This window comes from Neolamprologus multifasciatus, chromosome 16, assembly GCF_963576455.1.
Source record: "Neolamprologus multifasciatus chromosome 16, fNeoMul1.2, whole genome shotgun sequence".
NCBI lineage: Eukaryota > Metazoa > Chordata > Actinopteri > Cichliformes > Cichlidae > Neolamprologus > Neolamprologus multifasciatus.
The window spans coordinates 14,870,749-14,895,476 of NC_140454.1; the positions used below are offsets into that span (position 1 = coordinate 14,870,749).

Here is a 24,728-nt window from a genome sequence, read left to right on the forward strand (position 1 = left end):
TAAATATAATATAATAATAATAATAAAATAAACCTTAGACTCAAACGTTAGAACAGGCTTTTCCCGCAGCACGCTGTGTAATAAATGGCTCCAGGTTACATTTCAGATCTTCTTAGCCTGCACTTACCCACTCCTCCAGTCAGATGGTTTTATCAGTTCCATGCTCCCAGCCAGTAGCGGTTTTAGATACGGGCGACACGGGCGGTTGCCCGGGGCGGCATCGTGGTGGGGGCGGCATCTCGGACATCGGCAAAAAAAAAAAAAAAAAAAATTGCTCGTACTCATGCTGACCCAGACTCAGCCAGCGCATACTGGGGATCGCATAGACATCGATCGGTTTTCTATCGCCCATTTGCTGGGAGTAAGGGCGCCCTCCGTTTGCGAGGTGCGCCTGCTGCTTGCGGCACAGGGAGGAGAGGGCGGGGCGGCGGGGGATTCTCTGGCTGGCTGGAGCAGTGTCTAATAACCAACTCGCAAAATAAAACAAAATAAAAACAAAACAACAAACTCGAAAAGACCAGACATTATAATACAGACTTATAATTTGAAATTCGAAATTCTATACACGAAAAGTGAGCGCAAGAGCCCTCAGTGCTCGCTGCTGAAGTCAAAGTAAACTTTATTGTCATCTCCGCTACATACAGTCCAGTATATAGAAAGACGAGACGACGAGGCTCCAGTTACAGCAGTGAAAGTAAACAAACAATAAATATAAGAAGAGTAAGAAAATAAATATACACTTTAGGATCAGGGGTAAAGGGATCAATAACAATTTAAAATTTATAATTTACAGTTTGATGATTTAAAGTCTCACACACAGCCCGTCGAAAGGGGAGGGGGGCCGGCTGCTTCCAAATAGAGCACATTTCATTCATAATGTTGTAAATCCAAGCCCATTATGTATTCATGATTTGAATCCTGGGTTGTGTGAAATCTCAGAAATAAACCCTAGACAAAGTGAACTAAGGTGTAGGTCTATTAGGTTATGTTGTGGTGATCCTCAAGTTGGGGGATTTGTGTTTATACTGGAGTGCAAAATTAAAACCAAGATGGACAAGAAAAGTTCAAAGCCATCAGGTGCTCAGTTTAGAAAAAAGAGAAAAGAAGAGGAGGAGAAACGAGCAAAAGATGCAGGTAAGCAGATGTGTCATTGGATAATGGCAGGTCATCCTGAAACAATCAGAATCAGAATCAAAATACTTTATTAATCCCTAAGGAAATTATGTGTGTTACAGTTGCTCCAAGAAGAAATGGTAAAAATAGTAACAGTAACAGACTAAACTCCAAACAATACAATATGTTACAGATTTTAATATTAATTAGTCATTGTCAATTGTTGATTTGTCCTGTTCTCATTGTATGAGGAATTATGATGGCTGTTTGGTAGCTGTTTGCATACAATGCATCGATGCATACTCTCTCTCTCTTCATATGTCTGTGTCTGTGTGTGTTTCTCTGGCGAAATTCAGTATGGTTCCGACAACAGTTTTATGTTAATGTATAATCCTTAATATGTTTTATGTGTGTGTGTGTGTGTGTGGGGGGGGGGGGGGGGCAGAGGGAGTGTTCGCCCGGGGCGCCAAACGGGCTAGGACCGCCACTGCTCCCAGCTCAAATCTAGAGGTGACAGGGCTTTCTCCATTGCCGCCCCGAGACTCTGGAATAGTCTTCCCCCCTTCATAAAATCCTCTTCATCCTTGGAAGTCTTTAAATCGAATCTCAAGACCTACCTATTTTCCAAGGCTTTCGGATCTCTTTGATGAGTGATCTCTTTGATCACTCTATATATCTTTTTTTTTTAAATCCTAAAGTCTAGGTATATCTACTAGTGCAAGTATATAAACAAGAACAAGTACAAGTAAGCGGAAAATGGGATACAGTGGTTTAAATGGGAAACTCAACAAGGTTCACTTCACACTGGAAAGTAGCGCAATGAATGAGCCATTGTGTGTTATGAAAAGAAATGAGTTTGGAACTTGAAAGCTACGCCTTCTTAAATAATGGAATTTAAAAAAATTACTACAAATAACAACTTGGGTAAGATATGTCTAAAATTTAAAAAAAAATAAAATTATATATATATATATATATATATACACATGTACACACACAACATCTCACGAACGTCACAGAGGCTGCAAGAAAAATCAGGCTGCTTAATCGAGCACCGAGCGGTCGCTCATCTGTTATTCCTTGGCCCAGGCGAGAGGAGCAAACTTCGATATTTCAGTGGTGTTAAAATTGGCGACTTATTTATTCTCGCGGTGCTTATTCGAATATGAACGTTAGCCACGGCTTATTTCTGCTATTGTTTCAATGGCAGTTATATTTAGTTTAGAATCTTGTTATACAGGCGTAGCTTAATGTGAAGCTAACGGCTAACCGTCCGTAGTGTTATCAATGCGTTACAGTAGTTTGAAGCTGTGTGATAGTCACATCCGCGTGCGAAAGAAGTAGCCATGTACTGCAGCTAATATGACCGCCTTCTCCGTGTGGGTATAAATGGGGTCAGCGAATAAGTTTAGACGTAGTTGTGAACGTTGACACTCCACGGTTTAGATTGCCACCTTTTTGTGTGCTACCTGTGCGTGCGCTGCTAGCCACGTAAACTGCTCCCGCTCGGTGTTGACGTAGCAGGACGTAGCATCTGTCCCTTGCCTGCCCCGCCAGGCTACACTTTCTGTGAATTTGTGGTGCCATCGCCAGCCTGTCCGCCCAGTAAAACCGAGACACACCGAGGACATGAACCGATGTAAAACAAAATGCTATAGCTGGACCTGAACGTGCAGTTCGCTTGTTTCCTGGTCCTGCTGCATTGAGCGGATGATGAAGCGGATCATCTGGATGATATCAAGCTTAAACAGAAGAATCATGAAGCTGCTTTTTGCCCTCGCTTTGATCGCCTATATTGCCTGTAAGCGCACGATTTTTAAAAAATCTTTGATTTTTGTAGTCAAGTTGCCATCTCTACAGTTTATTTTCACTCATGACAAACTGTACTCGTGTGACAACAACCAACTGTTGGGTGGCCAAGCCCCCAGCCCTCCAGTCCCCCAGAGTGCACCTTTCAAAGGGTAGACTGCCTACAAGTCGCCCCTCTGGATGTTTTTGATTTCATATAATTGTGTCTAATGCCTTTGGGAAATTTAAAGGATATTTTAGGAATTAATAAAGTAATGAGCAGGCTAATTAATACTGAGAATAAAAATTTGTTGCAAGTGTTCAGAGATTGGACACACTCAAAATGTGACAATTCTAGTAACGACACTAACTGCTATAGTAAGTTCATTGCTCAGTGATTTCAGATCCACTTGTGAAACTGTACAGCAGTAGTTGAAAAAACAATTGGATCAGTTTTCATTACTTGTTTGTCTTCAGCAGTTTTTGTGTGTATCATTGAAAGTCTAGCTGCCTCTTAATGTGACACTGCTCTGTTTATTCGTATTGCATTCATGATGATGCCATTAATGTGTTCTCTTTCTCTCTTTTAGCTGTTTGGGGAACATACACCAACATGAGGTATAGTAATTCATTTATCTTCTGCTTGAAATCATATATAATCATATATCACATAATCATATAAAAGAGAGTTTTCACAGAACTCTGCGCATTCCTTTGGGAGAACTGAGTACACACCCCATGATTCAGTAGCTTATAAAACCAGCTTTAACAGCAACAACTGAAGTAATGGCTTTCTGTGTGACTTTATCAGTCTCTCATATCAATGTGAAGGAATTGTGGTCCCACTCTTCTTTACGACATTGCTTCAGTTCATTCACGGCTGGGAGCATTTGTTTATGCAAAGCTCTCTTAAGGTTGCAATAAAGCATTTCACTCAGGTTTAGGTCTGGACTTTGACTGGGTGGTTGGAACACAACATCCTTGCTCCACCCTAATGTCCAAGTTATTCTGCTGTCGATTTGCTGCTGTTCTAGGGTTCATTAACCAACTGCTTGGCCCAGTTTCAGCAAGGCTTTATCTGCCAGGCAGATGGTCTCATATTTGACTTTAAAATACTTTGGCATACAGAGGAGTTCATGGTCGACCCAATAACTGCAAGGTGCACAGGTCCTGTGCTGCAAAACAAACCCTAATCATTAGCCCTCGACCAACATGCCTGATTGTTGGTATTACATGTTTGTGCTGATAGGCTGTGTTTGGTTTTCTCCAAATGTGGTGCTGTGCATTATGGGCAAACATCTCCACTTTCTTCTTGTTTGTCGAAAGAATGTTGATTTTTTATTTTTTTTTAAATGTCTCTTAGTATTAAATGGTCTGACCTCGGGGTGAATTTGCTGGTATGTTCACTCCCAGGAAGATCATAGCATTATGTAAACACACGCCTGACTCCTCCAGATCAGTGTACGGCTTCTACTTACTCTCTTAATTCCTAGAAGTAAGGGTGTACTTTGTTTTGCAGAGGACTGCGCAGCATACTGTGGATTTTCTTATCAATATGACTGTATGATTGATGATAGTCTGTTTAAAAATACACGATTTATTTCCTTTGTTTTACTTCTGATTCTGACACAAACTGCTCTGACTGCTTGTAGGCCCAAAACTTTGGGGGGAAATATTGATACATTTATTTCTATGTTGTAGAATAATAGGTAAAGTATTAGAACTGTAAAATAACACAATTCTAAATGGGGGAAAAAGGAAATGCACCTGCCGTTTGTCTTCATAACAGGTTTGGAAGCTTGGATTCTCAGCCATCTGGCAGCTTTTGTAGATACTCGCGTTACAAGTTTTTCCACCAGTCACTGCTGCCCAACTTAACTAACATGTAAACCTGGTTTGAGGTCAGGAGGAGACACAAACTCAGCGTCAGGGGATCAAAAGCTGGTTTAGTCATAGTGCTGGTCGCAAGTCTTCATAATGGGAATGGCAGCTGATTAACCCATGACCAATTTGCCCGTGTGCTGTGTGTGAATATAGTATTGTACCTAATGCGTCACTAATTTACTGGCCAGGACAACTCTGTCTGTCTCATAATGGTAATGTAGTAGTTGGTAATCTGAGAGGGTAACAATCTGCTTTTTCTTTTATTCATGCATTTATGTAATTTCAGAGAGAAACTATACTGAGATACTGAACTGTTGTTCAGTCCTCATTAGCTCCAACATGACCCGCTCAGCTCTGTCAGCATTATTTAAAGTGCTCAAAGAACCTGAGACAGAAACATAGTAGCATTGTTGCCATCTAAAATGGTTTTGGATGTGTCACTACAGTGTCACAAACATGTAATACATAAGATGAATTACAACATACTGTTTTTCCATTTTTAGTTTGATTATATTTGTACAAAAGTACAATAACTTTAAGCATTTACATTGAGACTTGAGGTAAAGTGAACAATAGTATCTGTAACCTGTTGCAGCAGGTGTAGAGCCATTAAAAGGTCAGTGTTTTATTATACATATACAAAAAGAAATTTCCATTAATGAAAAGATAAAAAAATGTCTACTGTTAATTATAGTTATTAGAGCAAAAAACACCAGCCAAGTAAAATTGAAATTTGTTGTTCTCCCATATTCACGCAGCCATAGGAGCCTTATGTTTTGTCTTAATAAAGCAGAACTGCTTTATTAATTGAAGCCTTTGTTTTACACCATAGCCTATTACTGACTCTGAAAAAGTGCACAACAGTCCCTGCAGTGATTGGCATTTTATTTGTTAATGTTATCATTGCAGTGTTTTAGACTAAATTAATAGCTGTTTAAGAGCAGTGGGGATGTTATACTGCATACACGGTTTAGCAAACAGCAAATGAATGAGCACTGAAAAGTATGATAAACATTCATAAAAGTTGGTCTTAGTTAATTGCCATACTTGGGCAATACAGTGGTTAGCACTGCCGCCTTACAGGAAAAATGGTCTGGATTTGAATCTTCTTGTTGGCCAAGGCCTTTCTGTGGAGTTTGCATCTTCTCCTTGTGGGTGCCTTAACTTCCACCCACAGTCCAGAGACATTAGTGATTCTGAAATGGTTGTAGTTGTGGATCCAATGGATATAAAGCATTCAAGTTCACAGCATGAAGTACTCTATGAATGTGTTTAAAAACACACACATTTTCAGTTTGAGTAGCTACTGTGGGGAAAAGCTCAATACTAGGGCTGCCACAATTAGTCTAATAGTCACGAAATCATCGACGACTAATTTAATGGTCGACGCGTCGTTTGAAGCTTTGTAAGATCCCGAAAGACGCAGGAATACGTAGTAGGATTTAAGAGTGTAATAATGGACTGAATCAGAAGATGGTAGCGCTGCATGTCCAGGGATGCCAGCTGCCGTTAAACCCCCGAAGAATAAGAAGAAGCAGTGACCTCCATCCTTCATTTGAAGTGTAACTGTGTAAACTTCAAATATCTGCTCAGTTTATCAAGACACCACATATTTTCAAAAGCGCTCCAATGTTTTCGGAGACGTCTGTTACCCACTAGCTCGATAGTAGAGGTGGGAATCACCATACATCCCACGATACGATATTATCACAATACTTAACGCATGATACGATATTATTGCGATTTTTCTTTTTAAAGGATTTTGCAATATTCAGATTCTGTACATAAAGGTAAACTTTATCAATATTCATTTTATCTAATAACAAAGTCTCACACTCAGTCTTTCTCTCATTTCAGTCAGTTTTATTGTTGACAAACTGAACGGTTTGTATTACAGTCTAGTCCAACTTAACTGAATACAACCATCTGGTACAATTATAGCTATTCTGAACTATGCAATTTGTGAAAACTATGCAGCCCCTTCAGCAACTGAAGAATTTGAAAGAAAATTAAAAAATATATAATTTTACATTAAATAAAAAAGTTTTAAACTTAATTAAAATAAAACATGTCTTAAATTAAAATAAGTAAACTGTCATGTTTATTGCTGCCATAAAAAAAGTTAAACACATTTGGACAGTGAAGGAATGTCAGGATTCTTGCTCAGAAAAAGGATCAACTGCAACATGCTCTGAAGTCAGAGCATGTTGCAGTCCACAAAATATCGATTTTTGCTGTCCCTGTATCGATACATAATTAGCAAACAAAATATCACGATACTACACAGTATCGATTTTTTCCCCCACCCCTACTCGATAGCTAGCCAGGGTTCAAGGCTTACTGGAGAACACCGGACTCCCAGCCTATAATTTTCAAACCTCCGTGGTCTTTCGTTACTCAGGTTAAACATGATATATAAGTCACTCAGATAATTTAAAAATTTTATTGTTTGGCTTTTTTCAGTGTTTTACTTGTTCCTCAGTAAATTGGTTTGGCTGAGATTAAAGTTATAGTTTTTACACAGCTGAATAAATGTCAAGCAGAACTGATTAAACAGAAGTCTGAGATGGTAGAGAATTTTCTCCAGTGTCCTGTTATATTTTACATAGAAAAAACAGACGGCCGAGTTTATTAAACTCCACTGAGACAATCTGCAAATTTCATTAAAAGTTTAATAAACAATCATCTTGTCTTTATTTTTAGTTAGCAAATACCTTAAACACTTCAAGCTGTAAGCTATCAAAATAATTGTTTGTTGCAGCCCTACGCAATACTAATACTTTTATTCCATTTGGATCAAGTTAAAGTGAGGAGAATTCACATTTGGACACAATTAGATTTTTTTTTTCCTTGTCTCAGCTGATGTCAGCAGTGCTCCCTCAGTTATGGGAATTTGTATAGCTAGCCTTCTTTTGTGTTGTTTTAGAAAATTAATGGGTGAATGTAAACTGAGTCAGTGTAAACCGGCATGTAACCACTCGATGGGACTGATGTGTAAACACATGCTGCATAGCTGTGTGAAAATTAACCTTCAGTGATAGAAGACTGCTGTCAGTAGCACTGCTAACATTAGCCTCACTCGGCACATTAATCTGATTATCTGTACAATGTTTTGCATGGTTTGCCACACCAGAATTTTATCAATGTTTTAAATGTGATTAGGCTATTGACAGATGTGATTGATTTCAACAAGCCCTATGAAGGGCTTGTTGAAAAGACATTACTTTATGTAGATGTGTTTAATAAACTCATAAACATAAATACCAGCTTTTTTCTGTTTCAAATTGTAAACATGCCGAGGAACCTTTTGTATTAGTAATTGTGGCCAAATTGTTGTACTTCAAATGGGTGGGAAAAAAATATAGCCGATGTAAGTCTCCAACAATGCACTTAACACTAATCAGAATTCATAGCTTTCCCTGAATGCTGGCATAATGTTTACTCATCTCTGTAATGTCTCCTTTTTTGCCAGAAGTAGGGCGTCTCATGAAGACGACCATTCTGCTCTTCTGTTTTGTGCTGTTTTATCTGTTTAATTAACCAGTCCTGACAAGTGTCTGTGGAGCTCAGTCTACAATGTGTCATTACTCCATAATGACAGATGCTTATTGCTGCACAACAACAGGAATTTACGGTTATGAATATACTGCCTTGTATGATATGAAATAAAAGGAGTAATATAAAAAAGGCATTCTACTCCTGGCATTCTGAGAAGACTTAGCTGTCAGGGTTAGATTGAATTGTAATGAAACAGCTGCAGTGTGGTAGCGATGGTGAAAAAGCAGCGTGTAGTAAGATGTGTTAATCCTCTTCAAAGATGGTGGATATGCTGGCTGACTTTGAAGTCAGCTATGCTCGCTTCCAGCTCTGTATTTTATTCCTGGATTGTGCTTTAGGTGCTTTGAATGATTTTGCTGTTCAGAAAAAAAAATTGTATTCCTGTTAAAAGATACCTGAGAGAAATGGGCTGGGATGCAAACAGAAGTGGAAGCCTTCTGCACTCAGGAAATATAGAAATGCATAAAATAGTGACTGTGTTGCATCTCTCTCATAGTTGCTTTTAACTGCTTTTCTACATACATTTTTCTTAGCTGTTGTAAAACAGCTTAAACGACTTAGTGGGATTACAGAGAGCAGCTTTATAGCAGACTATAGTCATAAGCTGTTTGATCTCATTATCCATACAAGACAAACATTTCATTGATATAATGTTATTTACATCTAGAGGTTCTGGCTCTTCAGCAGTGTAATTTACAGATGGGACTCCCTCCTCTGAGAGCATTAGCCTAGCCCAAAATCCGGCTTCAAATTGGGCTGTGTTGTTGAGTCATCTGTGATGTTGTGAGAACAAACATTTTGCCTTTTGGCTGTTGTTGTGGTGTCAACCAAAACAGAAAATACTTGCATACTACTTCCTTTCAATTGACATCAGCACAACGCAAAAGTAGAAAAAAATGTTGGAAACTGAGCTTTTAGAGCAGTCTCAAGCCGGAGCTTTTGGCTCACTGGGATTATTTATGCATCGATTTGCAATATTTGAAATCAATATTTGAATGTTTGTTGTGTCGGTCTGTAAATATGAAGGGTAAAACACACCATGTCAGTAATAGACATGCAAATAAATTCAAATTAAGTTTAGAATGTAATTGATAAAAACATTAAGCTACTTAGGTGCATGTAATGAAATAAAAGGCCATACAAAATATTTACTGTGAGTCAGGTAAAGCATGTAAAACATTTCTGTATTGTATTAATCAGTTGCATTTAGCTGGACTTTTCCCTTGCCTTTTAATCGTTATTATAATGGATTACCTTCTTGAGCTAGCCCGAAACACTCATCCCTGTTCTGCTTCGCTATCAATTAATAGTAAGCAGAAACAATGAATGTAGAGGGTTGAATGAACAGACAGGTGATGTGTTGTGTGTTGCTGCCTATAGGTCACAGCATGCTTAAACTTGTAGTTATATCCTTGTCCTTGATTAAGTCCTTTGGCCTTTTCTTTGTATCTCTCTCTCTTCATAGATCAATACAAGAAATCGGAGAAATGAAGATCAAGCAACAAATTGAAGACGTGAGTTTGAAATAAAAAAGCAGTTCTCACCACACTGATCTGTTTTATATTCACAGGTCCAAGGAGCTCTGCTCTGTGTTATCAGTTACTGTTTCACTTTCTCTCAGACTCACAGACATATTTGACATTTGTATTAATAATTTACTAGAATACACCCTCACAAAGGTGTACCTGTTGGGACAATCCATGCTTTTACTTCTTTCCTTATTGATCTGACCTAGATTTGTTTTGTTTTTTTGTTGAAAAACACACCACCACCCCAAATCAGGTCACCTTCTTGTCAAAATTGTTCAATAATCTTCAGACTCTGCTTTTCATATGGTTGGAGTCACTTTTCTTATTATTTGTTTATATACTTTTCATTGACCAGTGACTTTTGAATGTATTGTAGTTTTTTCTGTTACCCAAACTCTAAGTTTAGAAATTTTTTATTTAGTTTGGAAGACCTATAACACAATTAGTTTCTTTTCAACGTAGTCTTCAGAATTTTATTTGTTTTTTGAATCACTTTTTTTTTCTTGACTCACAGATTACCATGCATTTAAGAATACAGTGGATGGTTGGTTTTTTCTTTGTTTGTTTGTTTTTTAACCTCTAGGATGACATTTCTTTGTTTTAAGCTTATCAATACTCTGCTAAAAATTGAACAACTGTTGACTGAATAATATATTGACACATACTTTCCAGCCTTTTTGTACTGCTTGCTGTCAAATTATTGTCAGGAAGTTGCCATTGGAAACCAGCTGTTCCCAGTTCAGCGATTGCATTGTTTATGTTTCTTGCTCTAGTTTTTCTGTGACCTGTTTTTTTTGGGGTTTTTTGTTTTTTTTATTAGAGCAAATGATAAAGTTATATAAATGAGGGTGCCTTCTGTCAGCAAGGATCATCAAAGCTTTCAATATAACTCCACAAAAAGTGTAATAATGATCTCGTCAAGCAGCACTTTTGCAGATAGCCACAGTTTGCCATCGCCAGTGTGTGAATGTGAGTGTGAATGGGTGAATGACTGAATGTAGTGTAAAGCGCTTTGGGGTCCTTAAGGACTAGAAAAGCGCTATACAAATGCAGGCCATTTACCATTTACCATTTAAAATATTCAGTTTTTCTATAAGGCTGGAAGGGTCACCCAAGCAATGTAAACGATGTGGAGAAGAGCATGTAACTGCAGTTTTTGTTGAATGTAATTTAGTACATGCATAAGACTGGAAACATTAATCATAAATTCTTTTCTGAAGTATTGAATTTTGGTAAAGAGTAAATAGCAGTAAATCTGCATGCACATCTTTATCTGCCCTCTTGTAACTTGGGTGAAACTATCGTTAGACGTAATCCTGGGAGATATATTTCAAATCTGTTAAGGCATTAAACATCAAAACCCACAAAGAGCAAATTCTGTGACAAGACTGTTGCTGACAGTATCAAAAGCCTTGGACAGATCTACAAATAGTGCACATCAGGGTTGCTTCTTGTTGAGTGAATTAACTGTCGTCATCAGTAACAGCTGCAGCAGTTACTGCGCAATAAGCTCTGTAGCCGAGGGAAATTATTATTCTCAGGCGAGCGACAAATTGTGAGCTGACTCCTAATTCTAGGATTTAGAACAGGCAGCACAGGTGGATAGTTAAGTGTGACCAACTGCAGGGGATTTTACATGAAGTGAAAATGGATTTAAATATTTGTACAAGTGGTGACAAATAGGATTGTAGATGCGTGGAGTCAGGTCTGCAGACCAAAACAAAAAAACACTCACCAGCTAATTTTTTGCTGTTTACTTTTGTCTATGCCTCATCATTCTGTGACAGGTCTGAAAAAAATGTTAAATAAAGACTAGAAGCAGAAATGTTTTTTTAATGGTTGAGTTGTTGGTTTTGACTTTGGTCTTAAATATACAGCACTAACTTATAACCCCCCATCAAAATAATAATTAAACGCTTACCATGTCAACTTGGTGGTTATTGCGTGCAGTATGTGTATAGAGTTTTCTTTACTTTTTCAGTATAAAAAAGCTAGATAGATGCTCTTTGTTTCTTGTAAAAGTAATGAAACATTTCCTCTGAGTTTTGACTCTTAGAAAAAAGTTGTTGTTTTTGTTGTTTTTTTTGTTACATTTACATTAAGGTTTAATGTGAGTATTCACTTTGTGACACAGTCTGGTAGACAATAGTTACTTAGATCATGGCAAGATTATTAGAGGTAGCATAATTGTTGTTTGGTTAATAGACTGCAAATCTGCTGTAACATATACGTTAATGAAGATTTGTCGATTTACATTAATCCAGGCGTAGGCAACTCCAGGCCTCGAGTGCCGGTGTCCTGCAGGTTTTAGATGTGTCCTTGATCAAACACAGCTGATTCAAATGGCTAAATTGCCTCCTCAACATGTCTTGAAGTTCTCCAGAGGCCTGGTAATGAACTAATCATTTGATTCAGGTGTGTTGACCCAGGGTGAGATCTAAAACCTGCAGGACACCGGCACTCGAGGCCTGGCGTTGCCTACCCCTGCATTAATCTATCCATTATCCTCCCTTTATACATAGTCAGGTCATGATGGCAGCAGGATAAGCCATGTATCTGAGTCCTGCTTCTCCCCAGCAACACCAGTTTCCAGTTGTTTCAGATGATGAGATATAGAACCTTTCAAGCAGGTCGACACGGTCCTGCAGGAGGCATCCTAACCAGATACTCAAACTACCTCAAGTGGCCTTTTGACATTAAGGTGAAGCAGTTCTGCTCAAAGCTCCTTCCAAATTTCTGAGATCCTCGCCCTGCCTTTAGAGCTGAGCCGGGTTCCCTACAGACAAAACTCAGTTTATCTCAGTTCATTCGAAACCTTTTGGTCATTACCCAGATGTCTTGACCATAGGTGAGGGTCAGAGCATAGGTGGACTAGTAAATCAAAAGCTTCACATTTTTGGCTCAGCTCTCTCTTCACCACAGCACTCCAGCACAGCACCTGCCCTGCTGATCCACCACCTTGCTATCAGTATTGAATAGGATACCAAGTGATAAAGTTGGTGTAGCATTACATGCATTGAAATTTTCAGTTGCTGTGTATCACTCAGAGTTTTTGAATGTAAATCTGTGTTTTTATTCAGGAAAACAGTTATTTGGAGTTCATTTATGTTGGCTCCATCCAGCAAATTGAATCGAAACCGAATTTGATGCACATGAGGACACACACTGTTATAAAGTCAGCTTCGTAAAAGCAATTATAATTCCCTCAACATTGAATAAAAGTGAGTGCTTATCACAGATTGCAGATGGTCACTGAAATAATTGCAGTCTGTTATGATGTTGACCTTAGAGTTTTTGATCCTGTGAAAGCCATCATATTACTGGTAACCTTTTTTAATCAGTCTGAAGTATAAACTAAGTAAATCCACACTGTGATTATAACATGAGGTGCAAGCAGACTTGTTATTTATACACTGAACCTGGGAAATGACTTACTGCCATAAAGCGCTTAAATGAATTCAATAAAAGGTTGTGAGGAGATTTTACTCCTGTTAGCTAAAAATAGGATTGTTGCACTTTGTGCATCCTGAAACCTCTTCAGTCCTGTTTATGCCTCAGTGCCACGACAGCTGTGCCCAGAGGTGCTGCGTTTTTTTTGGCTTGTCCGTTTGTACCTTCGTCCAACCGTCACACTCTCATTAACGTGACTCCTCTTGAAAGCAGGGGATTTTTTTTCATAGTTGAAGTCAAAAGTGAATAATTTTTATTTGATGATCAGATGTGACTGTGAGCTCATGTTAGGCCCATTCGTGGGAAGGATATTGCAGGAACATATGGAGGGAAATTGATTACATTTGGTGCGGCTGATTAGATTTCTTTTTTTGCCATTGGCCAAGGTCACTGTGATCACACAACACATGGTTTTGTTCATGACTTGAGGATTGATTTGCTCTTATGGTAATATTACAAACCAGTGTTAATGGGATAAAACAATAAGGTGAGGGTATTTTATAATATGGGCTGTTGCATTTTAGACTACATGCCATTTCACCCGACCACATAAGCACACATACTCTGTTCTGTGCCTTTTAAGCAGATTGTAACTCACACACAAGCTTCTGTGATTCATCAGGGACAGTTTAGGGTTTAGTATTTTGCTCAGGGACACTTTAACATGCTGCCTGGAAGGGCTGGGAATTGAACCACTGACCTTCCAATTGGTAAATGCCCCAAAAATATCTTTTGACCTTTTAAAAGGTCTTTGGTTCCCAACTATTAAATACTTTGAAAGTCTTTACTCCATGTATTTATTTAAACACACAAATGGATGCAAACCACAGGTTGAGTGGTTGGCATAGAAATGCAAGGGGTAAATTCTAGTTCAGTCATACAGTTATACCTGTAGAAAACACTGTCACTGCAGGTAGCTGCAGGGAGTTTTGAGTAATAGGCAAAGACTTCATTGAATAGTTATTTTTAATGCAATGATACTACAAATTAGTTTTGTTCTGATTTCTCTCGAGTTCAGTGCATACAGTGAAGTTGTCATTGCTGGTTCAGAGTGTTGGTCAGACAAAACAGGCAGTGTTAATATAGTCATGTTGGTTTTCTGTCTTTTAAAATTGTTAGATATAAACTAAAATAAAAAATCTATTTCTGACATTTGACAGATCAGGTTTTTTGAGAAGAATCCTGCAGTGAAATAGGCAATTATATTAAAACAATCCGCAGTGAACGTGTTTATAGCATTTTGTTATTATAAATCATTGGATATACTATACAGGAGTGCTTGTACACTTGAATATAGGCTTATCAAGTATTTCACAAAGTTGCTGTCTGTGAAGTTCATCCTTTTTCCATCCCTTTAATCTTGAAATTCGACTCACATTTCTCTTCAACTACAATGAAATGTTTCTATCAGCCCTGACTCAATTCTCTCTCGGAATATCTGTCATTTCTTGCTGCTCTAATCTGTACCAAAGGAAAAATATTTTCAAATGTCCATAGGGATCACTATGCTTTTTGAATTGTTTGCATTGTATAGGCCAGTTTGGGTCTAAAGGACAGGAATATTCAGTAAACATAAAAATTTGCACATTTTGCAAGGAATACACATGATTTCATCTCTTGACTAAATCAATGTTATGAAAATAACATGAACTTGGTGATAAACTTACATTAGCATGCTGCGGTGGTAAAATTGAACCAGTGGAGGATTAATTTATTATTTACTTAAGGGCATTGCTAATTCAGCTCATGCATTTCTCCCTTTTTTGTCTCACTTTAGGTTGTGGCTCCTCTCAAAGAAAAGATTCGTGACCTGGAACAAAGGTTTGCATCTGGGTTTTTTTGTTTTGTTTTTTTTGTTGTTGTTTTTGTTTCCATTGAGATGTTAAAATATTTGCTCATAGCTCGGTGTGAAGGAAAGCTTAATGGACTAATAAGTAGGTTTAAGTGTCAGCATTATATATGCCTTCATTTCCTACTTTAAACTGTTGAATTTTCATTTGAAATTGCACTTATAGACTGAGAATGCAGCATCTGAATAACTTGAACATGGATTGACATTCTGTGCTTATTTAAAACGTTTATCTCTCTTTAACAGATGTTGAAGACAGAATGAATGCAACAGCAGCTAATTAATTGCATCTGGTGGTCTTTGTTACTTGTGATAAGAAGATTTCTACATCACAGGCTATCAATTAATTAACCTAATTTTGCATTGTTTTTATGATAGCATCTCTGGGTACAGTAATCCAGCTTGAAGATGTTAATTATACATATTTGTCTTTAGTACCTTTAATGCTAATAACGCTGACATAAAAAGGTATGTGTTTAAATGAGCCCGTTATCCCTAGTTTAACATGTGTTAGGGCAACAAGAACCTCTAAATGGAGCACATTTTATATCTACCTTATGCTCCTGAAGAGCGACTGTGGATCATTGAAAGCTAAGCCCTGTGAAAAACAGTTCTCCCTTACTGCTTTAACAGGATTTAAGAGGGGAGATATCAATTAGGTGTCGCCAATCAAATGGTCTTAGTTATTTGATCATCAGCAAGTGTGAGCACCTCTATAAAGTAGAAGATCTCACGGTTAGTTGGTATGGAGCATTCAGGTGTGTGTTACTAAAAGGCTGCAGCGTTCCTAAGAGTGGACGTTCTGGTAAATTCAAAGTGGAGATGTTTGCCCGTAAGGCACAGCACCACATTTGACAAAACCCAAACACAACACATCAGCACAAACACTTTACACTAGCTTTCAAGCCAAAAAAAAGGGGCTGCTTTTCACAGTGTTTCCTTGTGAGTGAACAATATTAAAAGAAAGTAATTAAATAAATCAATGAATAAAAGCTTGAGCTAAAATAATGGAGGTACTGAATATTGTTTCCCCTTGAGTGAGCTAATTTTGAAATGAAATATATGATTGTTTAAGATGTCATAGATAAGGAATATTGAATGCTTTTTGATTTTTATGGTAATTCTAAATATTCTTTGGTTCATGATGTTTTGGAAAACCATAAATAACCAAAAGGCAATAGTAAAAATTATTATGAGTAGTAGCAGCGCATTCATTTTAAATTTTCCTATGACAGCCAGGCCTTCATTTGTTCATATGTTTGGTCAGAGGTGCTACAAAATGTGTTTGTAAAACACATGAAATTATTGATAAAACTCTGAATTTTGCGTGAAACGTTCATACACACAATTTCTGCGCAGACTTGTGTTTACAGAGATACTAAAGTGATCCCGAGCACAGCAGCAAATCTACAACAGAAAGGCTAACATGAAAAAATAGAAGAATCAAGGTGCTACAATGGCCCGGTCAAAGTCCTTAACTCAACCTGACTGAAATGTTTTGCTGCTACCTTCAAAGAGTTGAGCATTAATGAATGCCAGCTAATCTCAATAAACTTTAGCATTGTTGAAGGAGTAAAGTGGGCCAAAATTCCTCCACACAAAATGTGAATGTTCTGTGAAAAATGTTCTTTTTTTTCATCATGCAAACAGCACAGGCTTAGTGGTGCAGCATTGTGGTTATTTAAAGGCCAGTTTTAATAATCGAGTTGAGGTTATTTTTGAAACAGTGTTGTATTCCCATAAGCAATCTTGAAATAAATACACTTCTCTAAATGATTAACCAGCTCATATCTTCGTTTTTAATTGTAGCTACACCAAAGGTAACCATAAAATATAGTTTATTGATGTTTATTAATAAGATTACAGGACTTGGATTGAGAGTAAGGTCCTAGATTGTTCTGTTTTGCTTTGGGCTTATGTGATTGTTTCTCCAGATGTTCTCTACAAAAGGTTTTTGTGTTCTCTCTTACAGTTTTTCTCAGAAATACCCACCGGTGAAATTCCTGTCAGAAAAGGATCGTAAGAGAATTTTGGTATGCAACACATCCAAGTGCAAATTGTATTTTCAGTAACCATGACATGACATAACTCTGAGCTTTCATAAGCAAAGGCCAACAGAAACACAATCTTTCCTCGAAGCCTGACTTATCTCCATGTTAACAGTAAACTGAGGGAAGTGTATCTTAAGTAGGGATGGGTATTGTTTAAGTTTTATCTGATACCGGTGCCAAATCGGTACTTTTGAAATGGTGCCGGTGCTTAAACGGTGCTCTACCGGTGCTTAAAGAATGGAGAACACAAACTTTGTCCAAAAAGCTCTTACGTTTTTATTTTTAGCAGTCTCTTATTTTTCTGCAAAATGATAAGCACCGTCCAGCCCCACACACGGGGCGATCCGCGCTAATGGAGATTTACCACACCCAGTAGATGTGCTCGGTGTGAGGTCTTACAGCAAGCTATCAAATACGGTGTATTTCTCGGCTTTTAAAAAAACGCTATGTGTTGCCAGGTGTTTCATCAGATTCGAGGTGTTACCTCCTTTGCACAGTATCACCTTAAAGCACTTGTTGCAGGCTGCTGAGTTTGCATCTTTTGCTGTGAAGTACAGCCAGACTTTTGACCGCTTTGCCTTGGGCATTTTTAACCTGTAGTTCTGCTCTAAAAGAACGTACGTGCCTGGGCCCGCCTACTATCCTTGGAAAGGTAAAATGATTGGCTAGAATCCAAAGTGGAAAAAAAAAAGCACTGAAATAAAGCACTGAAACGTGCGCTGCTTTTCAGTCTGGTTACTACCGTTTATGTCAGAACCGGTGCCATTATGGCACCAGATACCGGTACCCATCCCTAATCTTAAGGTGCTGTCTGAGAGAGCAGACCTGGATCGAAGGCCATCAGTGCTTCCTATAAAACACTTGCTTTATAGCAGTTTTACAGCAGCTATCGCCCACCCTAATTCTTGAAGTGGTGCTCACTATTGGGCCAAATGGGTGGAGCTGGACCTAGTGCTGAACTAGAAGGTCAGTAGTGTTGTGTGACATGGTGCAAACTAAATACAGCTTATTTATAACTACACAACATCAGACAGAAAACCATTTAAACATACAGATACCACACAAGCAATTATGAAAAATTAACTTTAAGCTAATTCATAGTGTTCATTTTTACGTTATGCTTAATTTTATATTCTTTATATGATAAAAAAGAATAAGGTCTAGTATTAATGTTGGCAGTGTATCACAGAAACATCTCGAGATATTCTCAAAAGAAGTCTGAACTTAATTATCTAGCTCTTTAGCCCTCCTTTGAGTCAGACTGTGAGCAGTAATGTAGCAACCAAGGACCTTCTGAATTACTCACCATCCTGCAGTGGAGCAAACAGGAAGTTGTGACATGGGCAGAGTTTTTTTTTGGTTTTTTTTTTTTTTGTTTCTTTGGGGGGGGGGGTTAGTGAAGAGTTCTGTTTTTTTCTTACGGTCAATGAAAACCATTTGGTAACTTTAGTAACTATACATAAAAGATGTTAACAACAGTGGCCTCAAAATACTTGGATTAGACATACACACATAAAAATAAGTGAGTCAGACAAAAAACGATTTCACAAAACTAGAATAAAAAAAATGTGTTTATATTGTGATCAACAGTTCAACTGAATCCATATCGGTCACATGCACTACGCTACAAAGACCAGTGAAAGACATTCCATGCTGTTTATGCGGGGTCATAAACAGACTGATTATGTTGGCTGCCACAAAAGCAGCAGTCCCTGTCCTGCAATTTCAGCCTTTGTTACCATGTGAAACAAAAACATTGCTAACGGCTGAGATTGGAAGTGTGCTGGAATTGAGAAGCAGTATTCAGATAAAGCAAAGAACGCATGATGAAGGTGCTTATATTGTGTCCCATTCTTAATTTCTAATTTGAGTTAAAATAGTTCCACTTTTTGACCGTTTTCTTTTGCCTCTGCTCCAGTAACATATGTCTCCAGAGTCACTGTGGAAGAACTCGTTTTCGGTGTATGCCACTGAGGATCAGTGCAGTCAAAGGGATGAATCAATTAATAAATATTTCCATTTGACAGATAGGAGAAGATCTACTCCAGAAATACCCACGCAGTCTTTGAGCCTATTTCCGTTAATTAACTTTGGATGATTGATGGTGTCCGGAGCTGCACTGAGGTCAAGCAGCACCAGGATGTAGATGTGTCTGTCCTGGTCTGAGGTCTGAAGACATGAATAAGTTATTTGTAACCTTTAGAAAAGCAGTTTCGGTGCTGTGTAGCTTGCTGTTGTAACTAAATACCGCTAGCAGTTGTTCTACAACCAGTTTCTCAAGATTGAGGCCAAATTTGAGATTAGTTTAATTTCATAAATATTCTAAATGAATATGTACGAATACAAAGCACTGTCTACTGCCATGGCTACATGGCATAGTTACTTCAAATTTAAAAATGTACATATCATCAGTGCAAAATAAACATTTTAAGGGATTATGTGAGCCTACTGGTAATGAGCAAATGAAACACAACATGCTTCTTATTCCAACAACGGGCAATAATTCAGGTCATGCATTCAGTTAACTTGCTAAAGAGTCAATAAGTTAACCCTTTAGTATTTTATTCAGTGTAGTAGAATCATTAATCATTTAGCAGATAAAGTGTTGGAAAGGTTAGAAAGACACTGCAAGCGTAAAAAACAGAAAGTAAGCTTTCATAAAGATTGAAGAGGTCACAAGAGTATAAGTAGTGCAATGAACAAGAGTTGAAACACAAATGCTGCATTGATTAAGAGGCGTACTGTTGGAAAATGGATGATCGTGTGTCTGACTTGGCACGAGTATTAACTGTGCGGCAGTTACTTTAGTGACTGCATACAAGGTGTGAAACACACTGAAAGATGTCAGCCTCTATGTATTATGAGTAAGAAGGAAAAAGTGAAAGAGATTAAACAGCTCAGGGACAACAGCAACTGCAAAGTGTTGGCCGTGAAACATGGAGGTGGGTGCCTTTATATTAAAGCTGGATATGGGTGACGAGTGACATTTATGGATGGCACTATATATATATATATATATATATATATTCAAGTTTGTATATGCAACTATTGATTGATTGCACAGGAATGCATGCAAACGACTTGGTTTTAAAGTTAACGTCTTCTAGTTTTTTCTTCTATTATCTTCTAGTAACCCTAACCCCTAAGTTGTTTGTTTGGTGGATGTTAACAGGTAATAGTGGAAAGTAAAGCAACAAAATATTAGCCTATTATATTATGATACAATATCACAATAATCTATGAAACAATGGCACAAAACCTCTCCACAGATTTGAGTCTCCCATTAATATTCATTTAATGGGAGATAATGAATCCTGCTGGCTTACGTAGCATATTTAATTGTATTTTAAAACGGCGGAGCACTTGCAGTTAGTGGAATACAGCTGTGGATTTGCATGCATGCTATGTTGAAGGTACTGTTTGCTCACAGGCTGCATTTCATTGCTTTGTAACGTAATATACACTTAAGAAGACTCCGCATACCCTGACATTGCAAACATATCCATCACTGTGTGTTTGCTATTAGATAACTGGAGGAGCTGGTTTTGTGGGTTCCCATCTGACCGACAAATTGATGATGGATGGCCATGAGGTGACTGTGGTGGACAACTTCTTCACAGGAAGAAAGAGGAACGTGGAGCACTGGATTGGTCATGAAAACTTTGAACTCATCAATCACGATGTGGTAGAGCCTCTCTACATTGAAGGTGAGTGAAAAAGTGAAAGTGGTAGGTAATGACCTTTTCTACTTATTTCTACTGTCTGCCTGTTGGTTGAAACAAGTGGTATAATCCACAGTGCTGCTATCTCAAGTTATTTTCCATTGAGTCAAATGTGTTTGATTCCAATCAGTATATCTGAAATAAGAAAATACGCTCTGTTTACTACAGCCGTATTGAATAACACCCCTTAGAAAACAAATATTACATCACTGCCTTGTGAACAGCTCACTGAGATATAAGTGCTCTATGTCTTCAGCATAAAGTAGCACAGTGCTTGATGAAGCCAGGCGTTCAAATGATGATGCAGGCTTATGTACACTCTAAGTTGAAAACTCAGACTTCATCCTGAGCTAAAAGCTAGGATTTTAACATGATTTTAACACAGTCATCCACCTGCTCTTGCCCACTTTGACGTGGACATCATGAGCATGGTTATTAAAACTCTGCACGCTTTGCTGGTTGATCACAAAATGCTTTTTCTGTTATACAGTAAAGTTGTTTATTTTTAAAGAAATGCTAAAAGTTAGGGTTCTACCTGCAGGTGGAAAGAGTATTGAAGTGACAGCGTTTACCTCAAAATATGAAGTTTTAGAGTGAGGAACATGTTTTTTCAAATTCGTTTTTTAGTTAGGTGTTTCTCAAAAACATTCGATTGTGGTTGCTGAAGTCTGACCTGAGCGAGCCAGAAATAAGAAAGTAAGCTTGCATGGAGGAGGGCAAAAGAGACAGGGGGGCTAAAAGGGCTTGTTTCAGATGGAGCATAAACTGATGGTGTTGCACAGAGGGCCAGTATAACAGTTGACATGCAAAACTACTCTACTGGAGTCCCAGAATAAGAATGTAGAGCTAGAAGCTACAAAAATAGGTCATCTTTAATGCTGTTCTGAGTAGAGGTTACACCACTCCAACCCCCAAAAGGATCCAAAAAAAAGAGTAATTTTAAGAAACATACAGTACTTTGGTGTCCACAGTGATGACTTATCACAGGGTCGTCTGACAGTGTTGTAATTCTAACTGCATTTACATTTTAAAAGTTTAATGCTGGAGAAGCTCAATTAAACCTATGTAACTCAAAACATTCATGCTTTGTAGTGTCATACAAAAATATACAAACTATCAGGTTAGCATTTCCTGGATGTGGTTATTTTTAAGAATGGCATTTTAGGGGTTATGAGAATTGAAAATGGGATACAAAAACAAAAGCATCCATCAATAGTTATCAATAGAAGCTATCTGCACGGATTGGAGTGATCAGTAGCGGTACGGCATGTTTGATGCACTTTCTATCACGATCTGACACCTCAGAGTGGTCAAGATCTGTAGGTGCCTGTCAGGATGGAAAGAGCTTTGGTATTCTGTTTTGATGTCAGAGTATTTGAGTTTCTCTGTTTATCACTTTTTCTTCCAGTCTATCTTTAAATTCCCAGTACATGCTTAGAAGAGAATTGTTCCAGGATGCTGAGTGCCTTGATATTCTCAGTCAATCCAAGTGTGTTGACATCGTTTGTTTGCTTTGGTATACCATCTGTCAAAAACAGCCTAACACTCTGTTAGACTTGGTGTCTACATAAGTGGACGAGAATGGGCAGAGGTGGGATTATTAACGGCAGGGAGGATTGACGGCTGAGGTAATAGCAGCCAGCATGTCTGCTGCAGAAAGGACATACTTAGTATTTTGTTCCAGTGTAGCAATTGGTTTTTCTGCCTGATAATGTCTTAAAGACGTCACTGCAGTTTGGTGTGAAAAAATTTCCCCATTAAAGTACCATACGCATGGAGAGTGCTAATGATGAACACATTTCATATGGAAGAGATCAACCAAACATGTCTGATTTACATTTAATGTTATTGCTAATATACAGTCTTGAAAATGTATTCTAAAAATAAATGCGCACAGCGAAAGAGATCTCCTGTTGCTCGCAATAGTCTGATCTGACGTCAGTGTCTTTGGAATTTTGAGAGGAACACATTTCTTGGCTTTTAAAAAAAAATGCCATGCGTCGCCAGGTGTTTCATCGGATTTGAGGTGTTACCTCCTTTGACAGTATCACAGTATCAGCTTAAAGCACTTGTTACAGGCTGCTGAGTTTGCATCTTTTGCTGTGAAGTACAGCCAGACTTTTGACCACTTCGCCTTGGGCATTTTTAATCTGTAGCTCTGCTCTAAAAGAACGTACGTACCTGGACCCACCTACTATCATCGGAAACGTAAAATGATTGGCTAGAATCTAAAATGTATCACATCTCAGGAAAAAAAAGCACTGAAATAGAGCACCGAAATGTGCGCTGCTTTTCGGTCTGGTTACTACCGTTTATGTCAGAACCGGTGCCATCATGGCACCGGATACCGGTACCCATCCCTATTATTAAATAACTTTGAGGATCATTGTAATTTTATGAAACATTTTAATTTGACACGTTTGAATTCGTTTAGTTAAAGAAAGGATATGAAGAACAAGTTTTGCTCCTCTCCACACAAATGATAGATCCAAAGGAGGAAAAGGTTGCTACAGTTTGGTGCCAGTCAGGTTACAGGAGTTTCCATTTAAAACCAATGTGCAGCTTTTAGGTCTCTGACTCTGGGGTTTATTCTCAAAGCCTTTGTATAATCAAAGATTCCCGGGAAAGCCATGGGGGACTCAGTGAATATGGAAGTATCCCACATATTGTTTTACCCATTGGCCGTTTGCAGTTTGGGGTAAAAAATAATCGAAATAACTCAAATAACACGACCTACTAATTTCTGATTACGTATGTTATTTATATTGTTCTAAACGCTTTTAAAAACCAGTTGTCTTCCATTTAAAATGTTTGACACATATAGATTTGCAACTCAACCTTGAAAGCCTCAAAGAACAACTGTTCTGGTTTGCAGTAGTACTGTTTTAAACCAAGCATTTCTTCAGAGCTAAAACTTGTTGTATTTCGAGTTTAGACTTACCTGCAGCTCCCAAAGTATAGATAGTTGTTTGTAGTCCATTGTTCTAATATGATATAGCACATATATCTGTTACTTTTAAGCCCTTCAGCTTGAATCTGCTGCATTATTACAGCTTTTTACCTCTCAGCCGTAAAAGGTTAAAGGGGTATTGTAGTCACCCACAGACACCCAAGTTTGTGAATGCGATAACTCAAGGACAAAGTGATGTAGGAGTTTTTTGCTTTTTGAGTTTAGTCTTTTCTCCTGCTCTTTTAAAGCCTAAGCTTCTTAAATTGATTATCAATAAAGGCTTTAAAACTAAGGAAAAAATCCTCATATACAAATTTTATGAAAACAGGATTGATTTATTGATTATTGTTTCCTCTGCTCTTCACAGTGGACCAGATCTATCACCTGGCATCTCCAGCCTCTCCTCCTAACTACATGTACAATCCCATCAAAACACTGAAGACCAACACCATTGGCACACTTAACATGCTTGGTAAGTAAACTCAGTACTCAAGGATAACTCAAGGATAAGGTTAAGAAGACTCACTAATTGCATTGCCTGTAAATCAGAATTGATGTAGCCTTTTTTTTTTAATTTCTCCATCCGTTTAACAATAAAATATTGTAAATAATTCTTCAGTCTTCAGTTAAGCCTGTATAAAAAATGTCTTTGTTGTCAAGTCAGACTGAAGAAGTAAAGGGAAAGAAATAGGATCCATTAGTCTCGCTCATTAAATTGTCAGCTTTTTATCCAGCTGCTCCAGAAAAAAATGCCTGTCATATTATTTTGTCTGGGTGCTCTCAGAATATTCAAACTTAGGTTCATTACTTAAGGATATATGATTCTGCGACCTA

General features: G+C 38.0%; 1 protein-coding gene across 2 annotated transcripts in view; it reads left to right on the forward strand.

The window, feature by feature from the left end:
- Positions 1-2,190: 2,190 nt before the first annotated feature.
- uxs1 (UDP-glucuronate decarboxylase 1) overlaps positions 2,191-24,728 on the forward strand; it is a 37,319-nt gene continuing 14,781 nt past the window's right edge. The window contains exons 1-7 of one of the 2 annotated variants that reach the window (XM_085134456.1): positions 2,191-2,914; positions 3,492-3,519; positions 9,809-9,857; positions 15,100-15,143; positions 17,144-17,204; positions 20,749-20,929; positions 24,262-24,366. In XM_085134456.1, the coding sequence (XP_084990582.1) occupies positions 2,824-2,914; positions 3,492-3,519; positions 9,809-9,857; positions 15,100-15,143; positions 17,144-17,204; positions 20,749-20,929; positions 24,262-24,366 (559 nt within the window). In that variant the 5' untranslated portion in view covers positions 2,191-2,823. Of the gene's footprint in view, positions 2,915-3,491; positions 3,520-6,804; positions 9,858-15,099; positions 15,144-17,143; positions 17,205-20,748; positions 20,930-24,261; positions 24,367-24,728 lie in introns of those variants that run through there. The other variant, XM_085134455.1, reaches the window with a different exon arrangement.